We start from the raw sequence: 17311 nt of genomic DNA, 5'->3' as shown, positions 1-17311 counted from the left end.
ACCAGAAATAAAAGTTCTAAGTTTTTACTTGGTAGCACTAGACCCAGAGTTCTGGGAGAACTTTTGTCCAATGCTGCCACCTGGTGTCTGAAGTGCCCTACCTGATCGCTGGTGAAAGCAGCTTCCGAAACACCTATTGGATGCTCCGGCTGGGTCATTTGGGGAAAAGGAATAGGTGGGGAGGGTGTTTCTACAGGATAAAATATAACAGGCACTCAAGACCAGGGGCTGGGGGTGTGACCCAGTAACAGGATAAAATATAACAGGCACTCAAGACCAGGGGCTGGGGGTGTGACCCAGTAGCAGGTGTTCACCTAGCACATATGAGGAGACCTTGGGTTCTATCTCCACACTGCGTGTACTCACGTACACACACACACACACACACACACACACACACACACACACACACACACACAGTTGAAACTATAGCAAGCCAGAGGTAAGATGGACTGGAACCAAACATCCAGTGTTCAAATCCAGTGCAGTCTTGGGTTGAGGCTCTGGACCTCTATTTTAACATGAGCTTAAGTCAAAAGATTGAAGTGAGTTCATGCATGTCAAGGGCCTGTCACATCGCAGGTGCCCGCCATTGTTATTAATCTGGCTACTCTTAGTCAAGAACTTCATCTATAAACCTGCAACCACCAAGGCAGACAACCGGAAGACTCCTCATTTCCAGAGCATCTTCAGTAGGAAGAGGATTTGCAGGGCAGGACACGGGTAGCTGGGGAAGTAGGGCTGTGGGCTGCATTTACTGGGAAGGCTTCCTGGAAGAGGCGGGTGCGGGTGGAAGCTGAAGGATGATAATGGCTTGGTGAGGTAGAGGCAGGGGCAGAAAGGTCTGCGGGCTTTTGAGAAGAGGCCGGGTGCTCCATCCTTCCTCCAAGGCCCTGAGGGGACCCTTTGACCAGCCTCCCACATTCCTAGAACAGGCTGCACTGCTGGCCAGAGGCCTGGGCAGTGGCCAGGCATGCTAGGCCATGGTCAAGTGGAGAGTCAGCAGGAGGTGGCCTCCTCGGGTGTGTGTACCTGCTTGTAAGCCTGTATCCAAGGGTCTGCTCCAGTGTTGCCAGGCAATGAGGTGGGGAGCAGCAGGCTGCCTTTTGCTCCTTCACCTTCCCACCTAATTCAGGGCCTTGATACCATGCTCCAGGGAGAGGAGGGGAAACCTAGGGAGGCCCATTTGGGTGGAATCTGCAACCCATGGGCCTCTCTACTGAATTTCCACAGACTTTACTTACTGGGGTAAGATGGACTAGGGGCTTCATTACACTCTGAGGCATTTTACCTCCAAACTACACCCCGAGCCCATTTTATTTATTTGAAACAGGGTCTTACTAGGTTCCTGCATCTCTCGCTAAGATGCTGGGGCCAGCTTCAAGTCTTCAACCTTACTGTCTCAGCCTTCCTAGTACTGGGATTACAGGTGTGCACCACCATGCCCCACCAGTTTTTTAAAAATGTTTTCAAGGCCTGGAGTGTGTTATTCTGAGCTTCCTGGATGAACACCTCCTAGCCTACCTGTGGCCTGCATTGAGGGGGCTCTGGACACCAGCACTGTGGACACCTCGCCCTGGACCCTTCCTGGTCTTCCGGGATGGGGATGAGAATTAAAATTCCCCAAGACTTTGAGGCTGGCCTGACGCTCCACAGAGTAGATACCTCCCAGGGGGTCACATTCCAGGGGCAGCAACAGCCCCAACATTGCAAAACTCCCTCCTAGCCCATCCCCACTCTGTCCTGTGACTGCAATTCCATTTGGCAGGGCTCTCCTGGGATTCTCACATGCTCTCGCACATCTTGTTATGAGAACTGGGAACTTGTTAAACCAGGTGTAGGTGGCCAGCCATTTGGGGCACGGGGAGCTATGGCTTTGCTAACCCTTGGGAGGCCTCTGTGGCCCCGAGAAAAGGCCCGAGAGAGGCAACATAATCCATTGTCAGTTTTCTGTGGCTCTTCAGGGTTTGTAAACCCTAAACTTTGTAAAACGTCTTCGTGTACATTGGCCCATTGGTTCCTTGTGGAAATTCTGTATCATTTTCCAGCTGTGGCTCACCTATAAGATTGTGTTATTTAACCAGGCATGGAGGTGCACCTGTGTAATCCCAGTCCTTGGGAGAATAAGACGGGAGGATTACAGGTTTGAGGCCAGCCTCAGCAACATATTCAGATCCTTGGCGATTTAAAACTGTTTCAAAACTAAAAATAAGATAGGGCAGCCAGGGATGGTGGTGCAGTTTTGTAATCACAGCATTTGGGAGGTTGAGACAGAAGGATTTGGGTTCGTGACCAGCCTCGGCTACTAGTGAGGCCCTTTGCGACTCAGTGAGACCCTGTTTCAAAATAAAAAAAATAGGGCTGGGGGTTTAGCTCAGAGGTAGAATGTCGCTGGGTACCATCCCCAGTACCGCAAAAATGTTTTAAAATTTAAAAAATGAGTAAATAAAATTAAGTAGGGCTGGGAGTGTAGTTCAGTGGTAGAGCACCCCTGGGTTCACTCCCCAGTACCAAATAAGTAAACAAAATGGTTGCCATTTAGCCAGTGAGAAACAGTGTGGCGTGGCATTCTAGAGTTTATTCTGAATATCACCTGTGGCTAGGTGAGTTGGGCTGGTTGTTCCCCTGTGCCCCTTGCCTGCTGTGGGCAGCAGGAGGCTGGCCCCTGGATCCTCACCTCTGACTTCAGCCAATTGGAGGAGCTGGCAGCCAAGGAGGCAGAAGGAGAGTGGAGTCTGGGCCTTAAGTGCCCCTCTCTGCTGCTCCCATAACACGAGGGTGGCCTTGGTTCCATTCTTCCCAGGCTCTAGTCTCCTTGGGCTCCCACACTGCTTTCCTCCTCTCACGCCTTCAGCCCTAGCTCCTCCCTAGGAGAACCAGCTCCCCTAAGTCTGCTGTACCCCTGAAAATAAGCCACCTGATCATTAGAGGTATATTAAGTTGATTCTCTTTCATGCAGAGACCCTGCTGATAACATCAGTGGGCCCAGCTGGGGACCTGGAAGGACGGAGGAGGAGGGGGAGAGGACAGAGGTGAAGAGGGCAGAGAGTGAGAGGGCAGAGGTGGAGTGGGGAACAGTCTGTGGACAGGTCTGAGCCTCAGGGCTTCTGCTTCAGCAAAGGAGAGATGGTTAGAACACCTTCTGCACCCCAGTCCGCAAAGCAGGCCTGTGGCGTGGGCCCGTCAGGGGATATCTGTGTGCCTTTGGATGCTAAGCTATGAGCAGGTTCTGGTTCTTAAGCAGGCAGAGGTGGGAGGATGTGACACCCCACCCTTGGCTCCTTCTCCATCACAAAGCAGAACCCAAGACTGCTGGTGCTTGTGACCCCAGTACTTGGGAGGCTGAGACAGGAGATGGTTGAATCCTGGAAGCAGGTGCACCACATCTCCCTGACCTGCATCCACTCCCACCTGTGGGCATCCCTCCTGTAATGGGAGAGGTGCTCCCCAGAGGCTCTAAATCCCACCTCTTCCCCTTCCTCAAGGACCCTCCCCTCTGGGAAAATTGTCCCTTTTCTTCCTCCATCTCTTCTGCTTCTTCCTCATCCACCCTGGGAGCATTCAAGTCTTCCCCACTTAATAATGACCTTAAAAGGCCGCACCCACACCTCCCTGCTCCCTGACACGGGCTCCTCAGAGCATCCTGGCCCAGAATTTCTGGGCCCTGCGCACTCAAGCCTGTGCCACAATGGCTGTGATGCCACCAGGTATCTGGTAGTGAAGCCAGCAGACCAGGCCCAGTGTCCAGGTGGGGGCAGACCCGCTGTACTGCAGGCGGCCTCACCCCACACGTTCATTCAGGCTTTCCCACCTCTTGTTCTTTGCCCCCCGCAAAAAAAACTGCCTGGGGCTCCCTGGCCTTCCACGTGTTCTCCTGGCATACGCCGCCTTTTGTTGTCTTTGCTGGTATCACTCCCAATCCTCTTAGCTGGGACCTCAGCCCTTCCTCGAAGAGGATCTTCCTGATACCTGCCACCAGGGGTACGGGATGCTCTGCTGCAGGACCCCACAGCACCTCTCTTTTTCTGTTAAAGCACACGCACGTGATTTGGGACTTGCTTGCTCACTGGTCCACAAGCATCAACACACTGTGAAAGTCCTGAGGGCAGGGACAGTGTCCAATATGGTCCCAGCTCCCAACCCTGTGCACGGGTCCTGTGGGTACTCCGTATGGCTTTGGATGGATGGATGATCTCCTCTGTGCCTGTGCAGGGCAAGATGCAGCTCAACAGCTCCAGAGGCAGCAGGGAGGTAGGACGTGTTAACCAGCAGAGCTGTCCAGCAACAGGCTGGACGGTTTGGCAAGACTGGGAGCTCTAATCACTGTGTAGTTTAAGCCAAACCAGGCTGGCTGCTGGGGTTCTGTGGTGAGGGACAGCCTTTGAGGGGCAGCAGGACTAGAAGACAAGGCGGAAATATGAAGATAGAAGGCCATATGTCCAGCTTGTCTGAACCTGGCTGTGATTTCCCAACCATAGACTGGCCTTCCTGAAAGGCCTCTCCAGTTTTACAGGTAGAGGAACAAAAGTCAGGGTCATGTGCCCTGAATACCACAAGAGGGCGCGCTGGGCCTAGCCTTGCCCTGAGTGCAGGTGGGTGGGAAGGTAACCTGGTCTGAGGCAGGCAGGAAAGCCAGAAAAAGGGGAACTGGGGATTGAAACCAAGTATATTCTATCTCTGAGATAGACCACCAGCCCTATTTTTTATTTCTTTTCTTTTCTTTTTTGAAACAAGGTCTCACTAAGTTGTATAGGGCCTCACTAAGTAGCTGAGGCTGTCTGCAAAGCTGCATTCCTCCTCTTAGCCTCCCAAGTACTGGAATTACAAGTGTGCCCCATCAGGTTCGGCTGAAAAGGGCTCTGTTGAAGGTCCAGTTCAGACCCAATGCTGGCCTCAAGGTCAAAAAGGTTGGCTGGAAGACAGATTTGTTAAAACGATGCCTTTTTGTGAAATATACATTATTTCCTATTGTTACCTATTATTATTCTATGGGCAACATGGGCAATGAATTTGTGCATAGATGGGGAGGCCTAGGGGAGTCTGGAGAGGGAATTGTTGCTCTGCAGCCTGACTCCCCAAGGCAGTTGCTTCCTCCTGATTCCCAGAGCACCGCCGCCCTCCCCTGCGGCATGGCCTGGCAGTAGTGCTGTCTGCTTTCCTCCAAAGTGTGATTCAAAACAGACCTCTGCCCTTCTTCCGTGTGCTCTCTGGGGAAGCCTGAGCCTGGATTCACTTGCTTGGCTCCCCCAAGGCAGGGAGCGACCCCCGCCCTGCACCCCTACTCTCTGGGCCCCAGGCCTGTCTGGCAGACAGAAGGAGCTAGAAGGGACTTGTTGCTTGGTGGCCTTCCAGGAGCCTCTGTCTCCGCCCTTCTCCCAGCCCTGACAACTCAATTCAGCTGACAGGACAGGAAATGGAGTAGTTGGCCTGCAGCCAAGATGACCACTCTTCTCCTATGTGGGTCATGGGGAGAGGGCGGGGGCCACCTCCATACCCAACACCCTCTCCAGGGCTTTTCTCCATGTGTTGTGAAGAGGAGGCCTGACTCCTAGACTCCTCTGTCCCTGAAGCCAGAGAAGCGGGTGTTATGCTCAAGTAAGTGGATCCTGAGCCAGTTGGCAGCCCAGGGGTCAGATGTCATGTCAGTAGGACCCAGGGAGCCTGGATCACCATTTCAGAGCCACAAAGACCTGGAGTAAGGTTTTGGCTACTCTGAAAAAGTCCTTCAGCTGTTGAAAGAGGGTGGGGTTAGAGAGGAAGAGGTAATTTGCATTATATTTGCATTATATTTGCATATCAGTCTTTTGATGTCCAAAGGCACTGAAATTTCCTGTCCTCGCTTCTTTTTCGATTTCTTCCCTGTGTTTCTTTTTAACTTCCAGGCGGCCTCCAATCTTTCCATTCCCCATAGCTTTTCCCCAGCACTAAGGGACCCATGGTGTTATTAGGTCTGGGGGGAAACTTCCTCTCCAGCCCAGACCTCAAAAAGCTGGTTTCATGGAGACTGTGAGTGCTGGAAACCAGGGGGATAAAGGGGTCTTTTGCATTTTCAATCTGATTCATCTAACTGAATAATTATCAAGCAAATAAGAAGAGGAGGGAGTAGAATTGCCTATCCCTTCCCCTGGCCTCATCCACACATGCTCACCGCCGGGGCTTTAAGACCTGGGGAAGCAGGGGCAGGGAAGAGCAGAAGGTCTCTGCTCAGCCGCCACCAGCTCTGATCTGGGCAAGTCTCTCTTGCTGGGGACCTCGGATTCCACATATGAGGGGCTCAGAATGATATGTCGGTCTCTAGTTATCAAGAACAGACAGAGGGGAGGGAGGAGGAGAACAGAATGGGAGCACTAGTTTTCATGTTCGGCAGTTCTGCTAAATCCCAGCCCTGCAGTCTACGACGGCAACCTTCCCAGACCTCAGTCCCCTCATCTATAAAAGGGGGCTGACGATCGTACTTTCATTCTGAAGTTGTGCCAACTAAAAAAGATGGCATGTGTTTAGCCTGGGACATAGTTCTTGGCATCTAGGAAGCACCTACTCATTGAGTAAAGAGTAACGAGTACTGGATAATCAATACTCATTGAATGACAGTGTGAACGTGCGGTAATACTGCCTCCACAGTTGCCCGCCCTCCCATCTTCCCACCACCCAGCCCATGTCTGGAACCCAATGCTTTGCTCCCCACTGTGAACTCCCACGGTCTGATCTGTTTCTCAGGGTCCTCTTCCCCCAGACTTCATCTCCTCCTACCTGCACCCCCAGAATCTTAGGATGCTGGTGCCCAAAGGCCCTTGGACACCACCAGATACCAGCTTCTCCAGCTTTGGGAAAACTAAGCCCAGAGGGGAAACAATGTGTCTTTGCAACATAGAAAAGTGCAACAAGTCCCAGACACAGTGATCAGAAACCAGACCCTGGGTGCTCATAGCCATGCAAATGAGTATGCAAATCGAGATATGGAAATTTCAAGTACACAGGAGTATATAAACGTCATGCAAGCATTTTTCTAGCATGATGGCAGATGAGTCCCATTGTAGATAAGAAATAGAGCTCAGAAAGGACCAAGCGAGAAGAGGGAAGGGACAGAGGCCAAGGGTATCCTGATGAGAACTTTGGATCAACTGCACGTCTAAGAAGCCTGCCTGTGCTGATCTCTTCCCTGAACCAGGAGGGGAAGGAACTAAAAGAAAATGCCCTCCCTTCTTGCCAAGGGAGAGGTTGTTTGCATGGCCCCCAAAAAGCACTTAGGCATCTCCTTCTGCAGGACCATGGCAGCACCCACTGAACACCTCTCTGTCTGTTGGGTCCCTAGTGCTACTGCTTTAGGCACTGGGGCAGTAATAGAAAGCAGCCAATCAGTGAACAACCAGGAAGTCACAAAGGGCCACACAATTCACCACTGAGGTTACAATTTGCAGGTTGTTATGTGCAGGAAAGGTGGCTTGAAAGTATTGGTCAGCATCATGTCAGGCACACAGTAAAAGTGAATGAGTGTTGGGTATTATAGTGGGAATTACTGGGGTGGGCATTGCAGGTAGAAAAGATGTTGTAATCAAGGCCTGGAGGCAGTAAAGCCCAGGACCTGTTCTGGGAGCAGGAAACAGGCCTTGGCACTAGGCTGAGAGGGCGTCTTGTCTGGAATGGAAGGTGAGGCCAGGGTCTGCACCCAGCTTTCTGGACTTCTGAGCAGGTGGTCCCTCGTCCTTGGAATCACTTCCTGGCACCTGAAAAGAAAGATAAAGGGGGATATGCGGGATCTTTGAAAATGAGTCTACAATGGGTGCGGCAAAGAGCCCTGGAACGGGAGTCCAGCCAGGTTGTCTGTCACTGGGAAATCCTGTCCCTTGGACAAGTCACTCTCCAATTCTGGAAGGTGGCTGCCACCAATCCCCTGGCACTGGCAAATCTCAACATCCATCTCTCAGAGCAACCTGGGGCGGGGGCAAAGGATGGTAGGCAAGAAACAGTGGTCTTCACCTGGAAAATGTGATAACAAGCTGGGAGCATCCAGGTCCCATGAGATCTAGAGGAAGCCATGGGGCTTGGACACCTGCTTACCCCAGGTCCATGCCAGCCTTGAGCACCACCTGCCCTGCTCCACAGATGAGGACGAGGAGCCCAGGGAGGTGACGAAGCCCCACCGGTGCTAGGCAGCTGTGAACCTCAACTCTAAGTGGTTCAGAGGTAGGATTCCAAGACCAGATTCTTTGCAGCACGCCCTCCTGGCTTCCAGGTTCCTAGCAGCCTTCCTCTCTGAGAGCTTGTCCAGACTTAAGCTCAGGCCGCCCAATACCTAGCCAGGGTTCCTAAAAAGGGCCAGGTGGACCTGGAGTGTGGGCAGCTGCGGGCGTGGTGGGGAGGGGCCGCCAGGCCGGCCGACAGGTGTTCTGCAGGGTGGGAGCCTCCTGGGCTGCACCGGACCCCCTCCTCTGGCCCCCTGCTCTCCGTATGCAAATCGCTGCTTTGCATGGGCCCGGGGCCAGGCGCGGGGGCCCTGCCAGGGGCGTGGCCAGCGGCCCCCGCCCCGCGCCGCGTGCTCACCTGGGGAGTGTGGCAATCCTGGCCCGCCGACTGCTGCCGGCCGGGAGCAGCGGAGCGCGAGACAGCGGCGGCGACGGCTCCAGCGGCTCCCGCGGCCGGGCGCGGAAGGGAGACCCTGGCTTCCCCGGGGGCCCGGCTGGGGCAGACGCGAGGGACCTGGGGGAGCGCTGGCTTTGGCCCCAGCTGGGGCAGGATGGTGAATCTGGAGCCCATGCACACAGGTGAGGGGCGTAGAGCGTAGTTCTGACAGTTGTCAATGTGCGGGACAGGGCTGAGGGCGCGGGACGTCGCGGGGTGGCGGGGCTGGGGGCTCATTCCCCAGAGGCCAGGAGAGGGCGGTGTGGATAGCGGGTCGTCCTGGGGCGGGAGCGGGCGGTGTCTGAGGAACTACCGGGAGGGAGTCTGGGACAAGGAACCCTGGAAAGGAGCGGGCGGGGGGCCGGGCTCCTGAAGCCCCAGACGCAGCCCCCGCGGTCCTGGGTGTGTGGAACTGCCTAGTCCCATGAGGTGGCAGGAGGTGGGCGGTTCGCTCCCTCGCCGGGGGCGTGGACCTGGGAGTGCATGTGTGGGGAAAGTACGTGTATCCACACGCTGCGTGTTCAGCGCCCCGGTGCCCATTAGAAATGAAGGCAAAGTGGGCATCTGTGGGGGGGCTGAGGAACAGTGGGGGCACTCAGAGGCACACCTGGGGCAGGTGCCGCGCCCACGTGTACTGATTAGGGCGAGTGTGTCCCTGTGTGTCTGAAGATGTCTCACCCATCTCCCTGTGTGTTGGGGACTGAAGCTACCTGCCCAGCAGTCCAGGTGTGTCTGTACCTGTGGGAGGTGTGCCCACTCACGCTCCGTGGACTTCCCGGTGCTCTAGGCTCAGTGTGTGGTGGGCCTGTGTCCCAGAGGGGGCAGTGACATCACATCATCCGGGTCCATGTCTGTCACCTTTCTTGAGGGCCGGAAGGCGGGAGCGCATGGCCTGAAGCCATGTCTTCTGACAGAATAACCCAGGGACCCTCATCCAGCCCGTCCCTCCTCCCACAGGGGGCTTCTCGGCCACCAGCTGGGCTTGGCGGTGAGGATGAGGTGGGCTGCTTGAGGGCCGGAGCAGAGACCTGACTTGGCCACTTCAAGCCCAGCACCTTGCCTCTCAAAGTGGGCAGGACTGAGTGAGCTTGACTTAGTGTTCCAGAGTTGCTGAGGGAATTAGGTTGCTTGTTCTCCTTCCTGGAAGAGTAGTGGGAGGAGGTGGTGGTGGGGCCAATTCTCCTGGTCCCCCTATGAAATAGCCAGCTGGAGGCTCAGGCCATTCTGGTTTGCCAACCCTGGACTCAAGCAGCAGTGGGTACCCAGGAGACCTGTGGTGTTCTTCCTTAAACATGGAGTGTGCTCCTTAAACATGGCTGGCAGAGAGGTGCTGACACTGAGCGGCTGCTGGGATGTGCCAGGAAGGGCTAGGGGAGGCCGGGGAGGCATCGCGTGGGTGCCCTCCAGTGTCTGGAAAAGTCGGCTTCCAGACTGTGGCACCAACATGGCACTAGGGAACGCAGCCCCTGGACAGGTAGGTGCCCCATTCCTTCACTCCTGTCCAAAAGGTCTGTTCCAATGGGAGCAAGAGGAGGTAGGGAGTTCTTTAAGACCAAGATCAGGGACTTCCTGGGCTTTCTACCTCCATCTGCAGGAAGCTCTAGGGAAGTGGGAATTGTGGGACCGCAGGAACCTGGCAGGGAAGCCACCTGGGCTGAGGGGTCTTGTAGACAGGAGAGGAGGTGAAGTTGGGAAGGGAAAGCCAAGCTCTGTGGCTTCCTCTGGAACCCACTCTGCTCTGAGCTGAAGCTTCTCAGACAAGGTCTTCACCCACACCCGCAGTGGGCAGGGAGGCCAGACACCAAGGGCCTTAGGGCTTGGTAGATACCCAGTTCACCTCTCCGTGTTTACCTGTTGCCTGTTTCTTTTGTGATACTAAGGATTTAACATAGGGACATTCTACCTCTGAGCTACACTCCCAGCCCAATTTTATGTTTTATTTTGAAACATGGTCCTGCTAAGCTGTTGAAGGCCTCACTGAATTGCTGAGGTCTCTAACCTGCAATCCTCCTGTTCCAGCCTCCTAAATACCAGGTTACAACTGGGTGTCTGCCACACCCAGTTAAAAACTTTTTGGTACTGGAAATTAAACCCAGAGACGTTCTACCCCCATACTATACCTCCAGGTCTTTTAAATCTTCTCTCTCTCTCCTCTTTTCTTATACTACTGGGAATTGAACTCAGGGGCATTCTACCTCCAAATTATACCCCCAGCCTTATTTTTATTCTTTTTTTTTTTTTTTTTGGTGTGTGTGGTGCTGGGGCATTCTACCTTTGAGCTATACCTCCAGCCTGATTTTTTATTTATTTATTTAATTTATTATTATTATTATTATTATTATTATTATTATTATTATTATTTTGCGGGTCTCGGGATGGAACCCAGGGTCATTCAACCTCCGAGCTACACTCCCTGCCCTATTTTTTATTCTTTATTTTTTGAAACAGGGTCTCACTTTGTTGTGGAGGGCCTAGTTAGTGAACTAGCTGAGACTGTCCACGAACCGCGATCCTCCGGTCTCAGCCTCCTAAATGCTGTGCCACCACACCTGGCATTTTATTCTTTATTTTGAAACAGCGTCTCACTAAGTTGTGAAGTGCCTCACTTAAGTAGCTGAGGCTGGCCACAAACCCAGATCCTCCTGGCTCAGCGTCCCATGTACTGGGATTATAAACATGCACCACCATGCCTGGCTCTTATTCTTTATTTTGAAACAGAATCTTACTAAGTTGCTGAGGCTGGTCTTGAACCTGCAACCCTTCTGTCTCAGCCTCCAAGTTCTGGGATTGCAGGTGCATGCCACTGAACCTGGCTTCACTGTTTCTTCGGTCACTCTCCCTTCAACTGGGGTTTCTCAGCCGTGGCCCGCTGTGTTGTCATCCCCCTTCAGTGGTACCTCCAAGGGGTCTCTCAGTTCGGAGGCTGTCTTACTGGGTCCTCTCTGTGAGCTCTCCAGCTCAAGGTCTTATTCATAGGGCCTGTCAGGGTGGGCCCTGCTGTGGGAGAGCACCCCTCTTAACCTGGGTGTGGTTTCATATTATGGGCGCCTCTTGGGTCCCTTGCTTTAGGATCCTCTTTGTGGGAACTTGAGAGACCACACAGTAATCCCATATCCTGTTGCTCCTTAACAACCAGTCCCAGGCCACTGAAGATGCCTCATTTGATTTCCTGGGATAATTTGGATGGAGGGAAGGAGGCAAAATAGGAGACACAAAGTAGGGCAGAGTCTTGCTCCCGAGTCCCCTGTGCAGACGGCCTCCTAGCTCTGCGGCCCTGAGTCAGTACCATCTTCCTGTGCTGATACAAGCTGTGAGTCAGGTCCGCCCTGAGCCTCGGCGCTTTGTACTCTGCAGTGTCTCTCACATGGAAGCAAGGCGGCCTGAGCAGGCAGGAGGCTGCCAGACACAGGGAGGGCCCAGATAGCCAGCCAAGGAGGGGCCCCTGCTCTCAGACCAGACACAGGCAGAGGGGACAACACAGTCAGCCAGCTAGCCATGGAAGGGGGAAAGGCCGGGAAACTTGGTACAGCCAGCCAGGGGAAGGACACCTGATTGGCCTCGGGGCACCTCATTCTCTGTACCCTCATATAAGCTGTTCCCCACCTGGGTTGGGAAAGAGGGGGTGGCGTGTCCCATGCCAGTGAAAGCTCAGGACTAGCATTTGGGTTGGAAGGCCTGATTGTGGGAGGGAAAAGAAGAGACAGAGAAGTTTCCCCCAAGGAAGAGCTGGAACCTTGCCTAGCTCAGAAGAGGGTCTGGCAGGTCCCTGATGTTCGGCTGGTAAAAGTGCACCAACATAGAGGGGGGACCTAGGAAGGAAGTCCAGTCCCCTCCAAAACTATGAAGATGGACACTAGAAGAGAAGGAGTGGGACCCGGCTTTCCCTGAGTGGCACAGACCCATAAGGTCCCAGGCACCTCAGCCCCCAGCCCAGGGGAAATGCTACCCCTGCGGCCCTTTCCTCCTGTGTTCACACCTGTTCAAGGAGGGGCTGCTCCTGGGTCCTGCCAAGGCCCTGGGAGGACACAGAAGCCTTGGGCACCATGGTGCCCGTGAGGCAAGGCAGGTAAGGGTCTACACCTGGTATCTGGGCTCTTGGAAGCACAGCTGAGCCTCCCCAGGGAAGGGAGGGATGGCAGGGAGCCTACTCAGTAGGGATGAGATAAGAACACAGAGAAGCCCAGCCCCACCCCACACCTCCATCACTCATGCTGGCAAGTGCTGTTTGACAGGTGAAGGGTTAAGTGTCCAGGCGAGTTTCGGTGTTGGCCCATTTTTAGGCTGAGACCCAAGCGCTCGTCCCACCCATCAGCCTCAGCCTCCTACCTAGCAGGAACAGGTTCTGGGCATCTTAGCATCCCGCAGGACTGAAGATTTCACAGGTCTTCTCGCCCTTTCCCTCCATGCAAGCTCAATATCCCTGTCTCACCTGAAGGGGCATGCTCGGTGTTGCAAGGTTGGACAGTGTGGGGGGTCTTTGATGCCTTTGAAAGTGACCTTTAGCCATAATTAAGAAAAATGGCATGCTAATTGAAAGGATGAAGGAGATGGATTCCAGGCATACTTAAAGGTGATGCAGGGCTGGGTGTTGGAACAAAGTTTGGATGGCAGGCATAAAATTATGGCTTTGCTCAAAGAATTACCCATGTGGTGTGTGTGTGTGTGTGTGTGTGTGTGCTGGGGATTGAACCCAGGGGCACTCTACTTCCAAACTACACCACAGCCCTATTTTATTTTTTATCCTATGAAACAGGGTCTCACTAAGTTGCTGAGGCTGGCTTTGAACCTAGGATCCTCCTATCTCAGCCTTCCAAGTACTGGGAGTTACAGGCATGTACCACCACATCTGGTTTGAGGAATTCTCTTTTTAAACATCAGGAGAGCCGGCAGTGGTGATGCACATATTTGTAATCCCAGTAAGACTGAGACAGGAGGATCCCAGGTTCACAGCCAGCCTCAGCTACTTACTGAGGCCCTCTGCAACTTAGTCAGACCCTGTTTCAAAATAAAGAGTAAAGCCAAGCATGGTGGCTCACACTTGCAATCCCAGCATTTGGGAGGCTGAGAGGATGATCAGGGTTTGTGGACAGCCTCGGTTATTTAGTGAGGCCTTTTGCAACTAAGTGAGATACTGTTTCAAAATAAAAAGAATTTTTAAAAAATCAGGCTAGGGGTATAGCTTGGAGGTAGAATGCCCCTGGGTTCCATCCCCACTACCACAAAATAATAAATAAATAAATAAATAAATAAATAAATAAATAAATAAATAGAGCTGGATGTGTAGCTCAGAGGTAGAATGCCCCTGGGTTCAATCCCCAGTACTATAAAAATAAATAAATTAAATAAACAAACATCAGGAGCTTGAAATTGATTGATTCTGGTCCTCATCCCAGCTTCACAGGACCTTTTCCTGTTCCCATGAGCACTTTTCCTATGAAGGCAGAATCTGGGGAATGCTAATGGATTTCTGTATACAGGAAAAATTGCTATGGGGCTAAGATGGGAAAACAAAGCTGTCCATGGTACTGGGGGTGGGGCAGGGGCTTGGCAAGGAGGCCAAAGGGAGGGTCTAATCTATGCCTGTGTCTAATTGGTTCATTTACTAGTTTTTTTTTTTACTTAGTTCTCATTCATTATTTCATTTAATTCTAACAGCAACCCTGGGAGGATATTTTCATTATTCCCCCTTTTTATCCTTATGCATTTTTGTGGTACTAGGGATTGAACCTTGGACATTCTACCTCTGAGCTACACCTGCAGCCCTTTTTACATTTTATTTTGAAATGAGGTCTTACTAAGTTGCTGAAAGTCTCACTAAGTGTTGAGTCTGGCTTCGAACCTGCAACCTTACTCAGCCTCCCAAGAACTGGGATCACAGGCATGGGCCTCTTTTCTTTTGTTTAGGTGAGAAATGTCATGTTCATGTACGTGGCTAGGGTCTACCAGTCAGTTAGTGATGACACTGGGATTAAACCCAGATTTGTCTAATGCCAACACCTATGTTCTGAATTCTCCTCAGCTCTATTGAAGCAGGTTAAAACCAGCACAGGGAAGAACTTCTGCCCTGTGCCTCCCTACAAGTCTGTGGGGCTTCTCTCAGTATGTTTGAAGAATACCTGGGGTGCAGTATGAGCCAACCACAGGTCTATTAGGTGATGCTGAGCTCCCAGTGTAACTGTTCCTAAGTGGGACTCAGTGAGTCCCATTTCCCTGTCAGAGCAGAAATTGAAGTTGGGCTCAAGAAAAGCCCTGATACAGTGCCCAGGAGGGATGGGTTGTATAGTTGCAGGGAGATTCCTAGAACTTGCACCGTGCACTGGAGAATGGTGGTTCCATAGAGCTCCAGGTGTCTACCAAAGAATCTCCATTTGATCGGCAGTACTCATAAAACTCCTCAAGCCACTGTGACTCCTAGAGTCACATCGCTCCCTCCCCTGCTTCCTGGGCATTCTAAGGGCTCCGAGTTTCTGGGCTCCCCATCTCTCTCCTGCTTGACACCACAATGACAATACCCAGGAGGTGTAAATCCCTGCCAGAGCCATGCACATCAGTGCCCTTAAGGGACGGAGCTTTCTCCCCTCCTTTCCGGGGGCTGAGGCCACTCTTCCCTCATCTTCTTCATCTCCAGACCTCAGGCATCCATGGGGCCAACTGCCTGATTATCTGATGCAAATTGAGGCTGCATCCTTGATTGGGATTGGCTGGGGAACACAGTATGCAAATTGCTCACCAAGAGTTTACCTGGTTTAAAAGAGTTAAAGTGCTGGCCCAGAGAAGAGGATGGGGTGAAGGGGGCAGCCAACATGATTTGAATAAAATATTCTTCTGTCTTTAACAGGTTCAGTATTGGGTGGTTTAATAAGGAGAGAACTGAGGGAGTTGGTTCAACTTGCCTTTCTCCTTCCCTCTGCTGACCCGGGAGGAGACTTAGGGGCCTCGTAGGGGGTACCACCTGTCTGTTATGGGTAAATGTTTAATTTATTGAAAGGAAGCAGGGCAGAGAGTCCAGACCAGCCAGCATGCTGGGGGCTGCCCTGGGGTCCTGTGTGGGGATGCTTTTCACCCTTTTTTCACTGAGCACGTGGAAAGAGTAGGAGAGAAGGTAAGGATTCCCCAAGGAGAGGGTTTCCTGGGAGAGCTACACAGGTTTGCTCCCAGACAGTGCACTGTCCTCTGAGAACCAGAAAGAGAACGGAGGCAGGAACTGGAGAGGAAAGGAGAAAAGGGCCAAGAGAGGGAGGGGAGGAGAGATATTCCTGATGCTACCTTAAAGAAATAAAGCCTCCAAATCCCAGAGCAATCTGAGGCTGGCGATGGGAAGGGCTCCCCCCTCCCCAGCGCCCCACTCCTTGTTAAATGTTTACCATGGAGTCTAGGTGACAGGAGGAAGGAACAATGAATGAGGCAGAAGGTGAGGGACCCTGCAGTAGCAGTGGAGAAAAGGAAAGAAAGCCAGAGAGATGAGGCAGGCCGGGGGAGGGGATCTGGGCCCCCAGGCTTATGAATATTCTAATGGTCGTATGTTCGGGAATCAGGAATTTGAAAGTCTGATGGTTGTTGTAATTACACATTCATCTCTGCTGTTGAGTTAAAGCCACATATGTCACAGGAGGAAAAATTGTGACCTGTTATTAACATCGTGTTTTCCCTGCAGATATCAAGATGAATGGGGATGTGGCAGATCCCACACCCACAGAGGCTCGGGGCACCCTCAGCCAGGTGGAGCCAGGTAAGGGAGGTCTCTCCTCTGGGGGATGGGGATGGAGTGGGAGGACTAGGAACAAGGAGATGACTGGGAACTTCCTGGCAGTGTGGCGTCTGTTCCTGTGCAGCCTTTCCAACAGCTAGACCCAAAAGCCAGGTCTGAGGAGCTGGGAGCATTCTCCGGAAACGAGATCTGACCCTGGAGCTTTGGAATAGTAGATACTGGTCTTGAAGGAAGAAAGCTCTGGAACTGGGCCAGGAAACATTTCTAAGGACAAAAAGTTAGGGAGGTGATTCACTTTTGCAGTGCTGGGGCTCAAACTCAGGGCCTCCCCACTGAGCTACATCCTCAGCCCTGTGAATCACTGGGTACCATTTCAGTACCCCTAGAAGCAGCAGGCTATGTTACAAGCTGCTGCTGACTGACAGGAGGCAGAACCTGATTTTGGTAGCTGGGATCCAAGTCTTTGAGCTCCAGATTTCTCAGCAGTCCTTCTTAAAGAACTAACCCAAAAGGCCATGGCACAAATATTGCCCTTCCAAATCATGTGTGTGTGTGTGTGGGAGGGTGATCAGTAGGCTCAGAGAGGAAGGCTTGGTGCCTAGAGATGACTTTGCTTTGTGAAGAAGAGAAATGAGATGGAAAAGAAGGGAAAAGAAAGTTTCATAGCTCTGTCTTCTCAACTTTATAGCACAAGCCTCAGTTTGAAAACTCCATACAATTGAAAAGGACTTTAAGAAAGATAAATAAAAATTTTAACACTGAATTAATTTTTTGGCAGGGAGAACATTGGAGATTGAACCCAGGCGCATTCTACTTCTGAGCTACGCCCCTTAAAAATATTTTTCTTTTTATTTTGAGACAGGGTCTCACTAAGTTGCTGAGAGTTTTGTTAAGTTGCTAAGGCAAGCCTCAAACCTGCTATCTCTGGTCTCAACCTCCCAAGAACAGGGATGACAGGCATGTGCCACTGCACCTGGCTTACAC

At 52.2% G+C, this 17311-nt stretch overlaps 1 protein-coding gene across 2 annotated transcripts in view; it reads left to right on the top strand.

Annotated features, from left to right (window-relative positions):
• Positions 1-8734: 8734 nt before the first annotated feature.
• Positions 8735-17311, top strand: part of POU2F3 (POU class 2 homeobox 3) — a gene marked incomplete at both ends in the record, with an annotated part of 87115 nt that continues 78538 nt past the window's right edge. For both annotated transcript variants that reach the window (XM_080718820.1, XM_080718819.1), the window contains 2 exons: positions 8735-8762; positions 16274-16348. In XM_080718820.1, coding sequence (XP_080574946.1) covers positions 8735-8762; positions 16274-16348 — 103 coding nt within the window. The remainder of the gene's footprint in view (positions 8763-16273; positions 16349-17311) is intronic.

This window comes from Muscardinus avellanarius (assembly GCF_963383645.1).
Source record: "Muscardinus avellanarius genome assembly, chromosome: 1".
In the NCBI taxonomy this organism is placed as follows: domain Eukaryota; kingdom Metazoa; phylum Chordata; class Mammalia; order Rodentia; family Gliridae; genus Muscardinus; species Muscardinus avellanarius.
The sequence above is the reverse complement of the archived record's forward strand: the minus strand, read 5'-3'. Positions and strand labels throughout refer to the sequence as shown.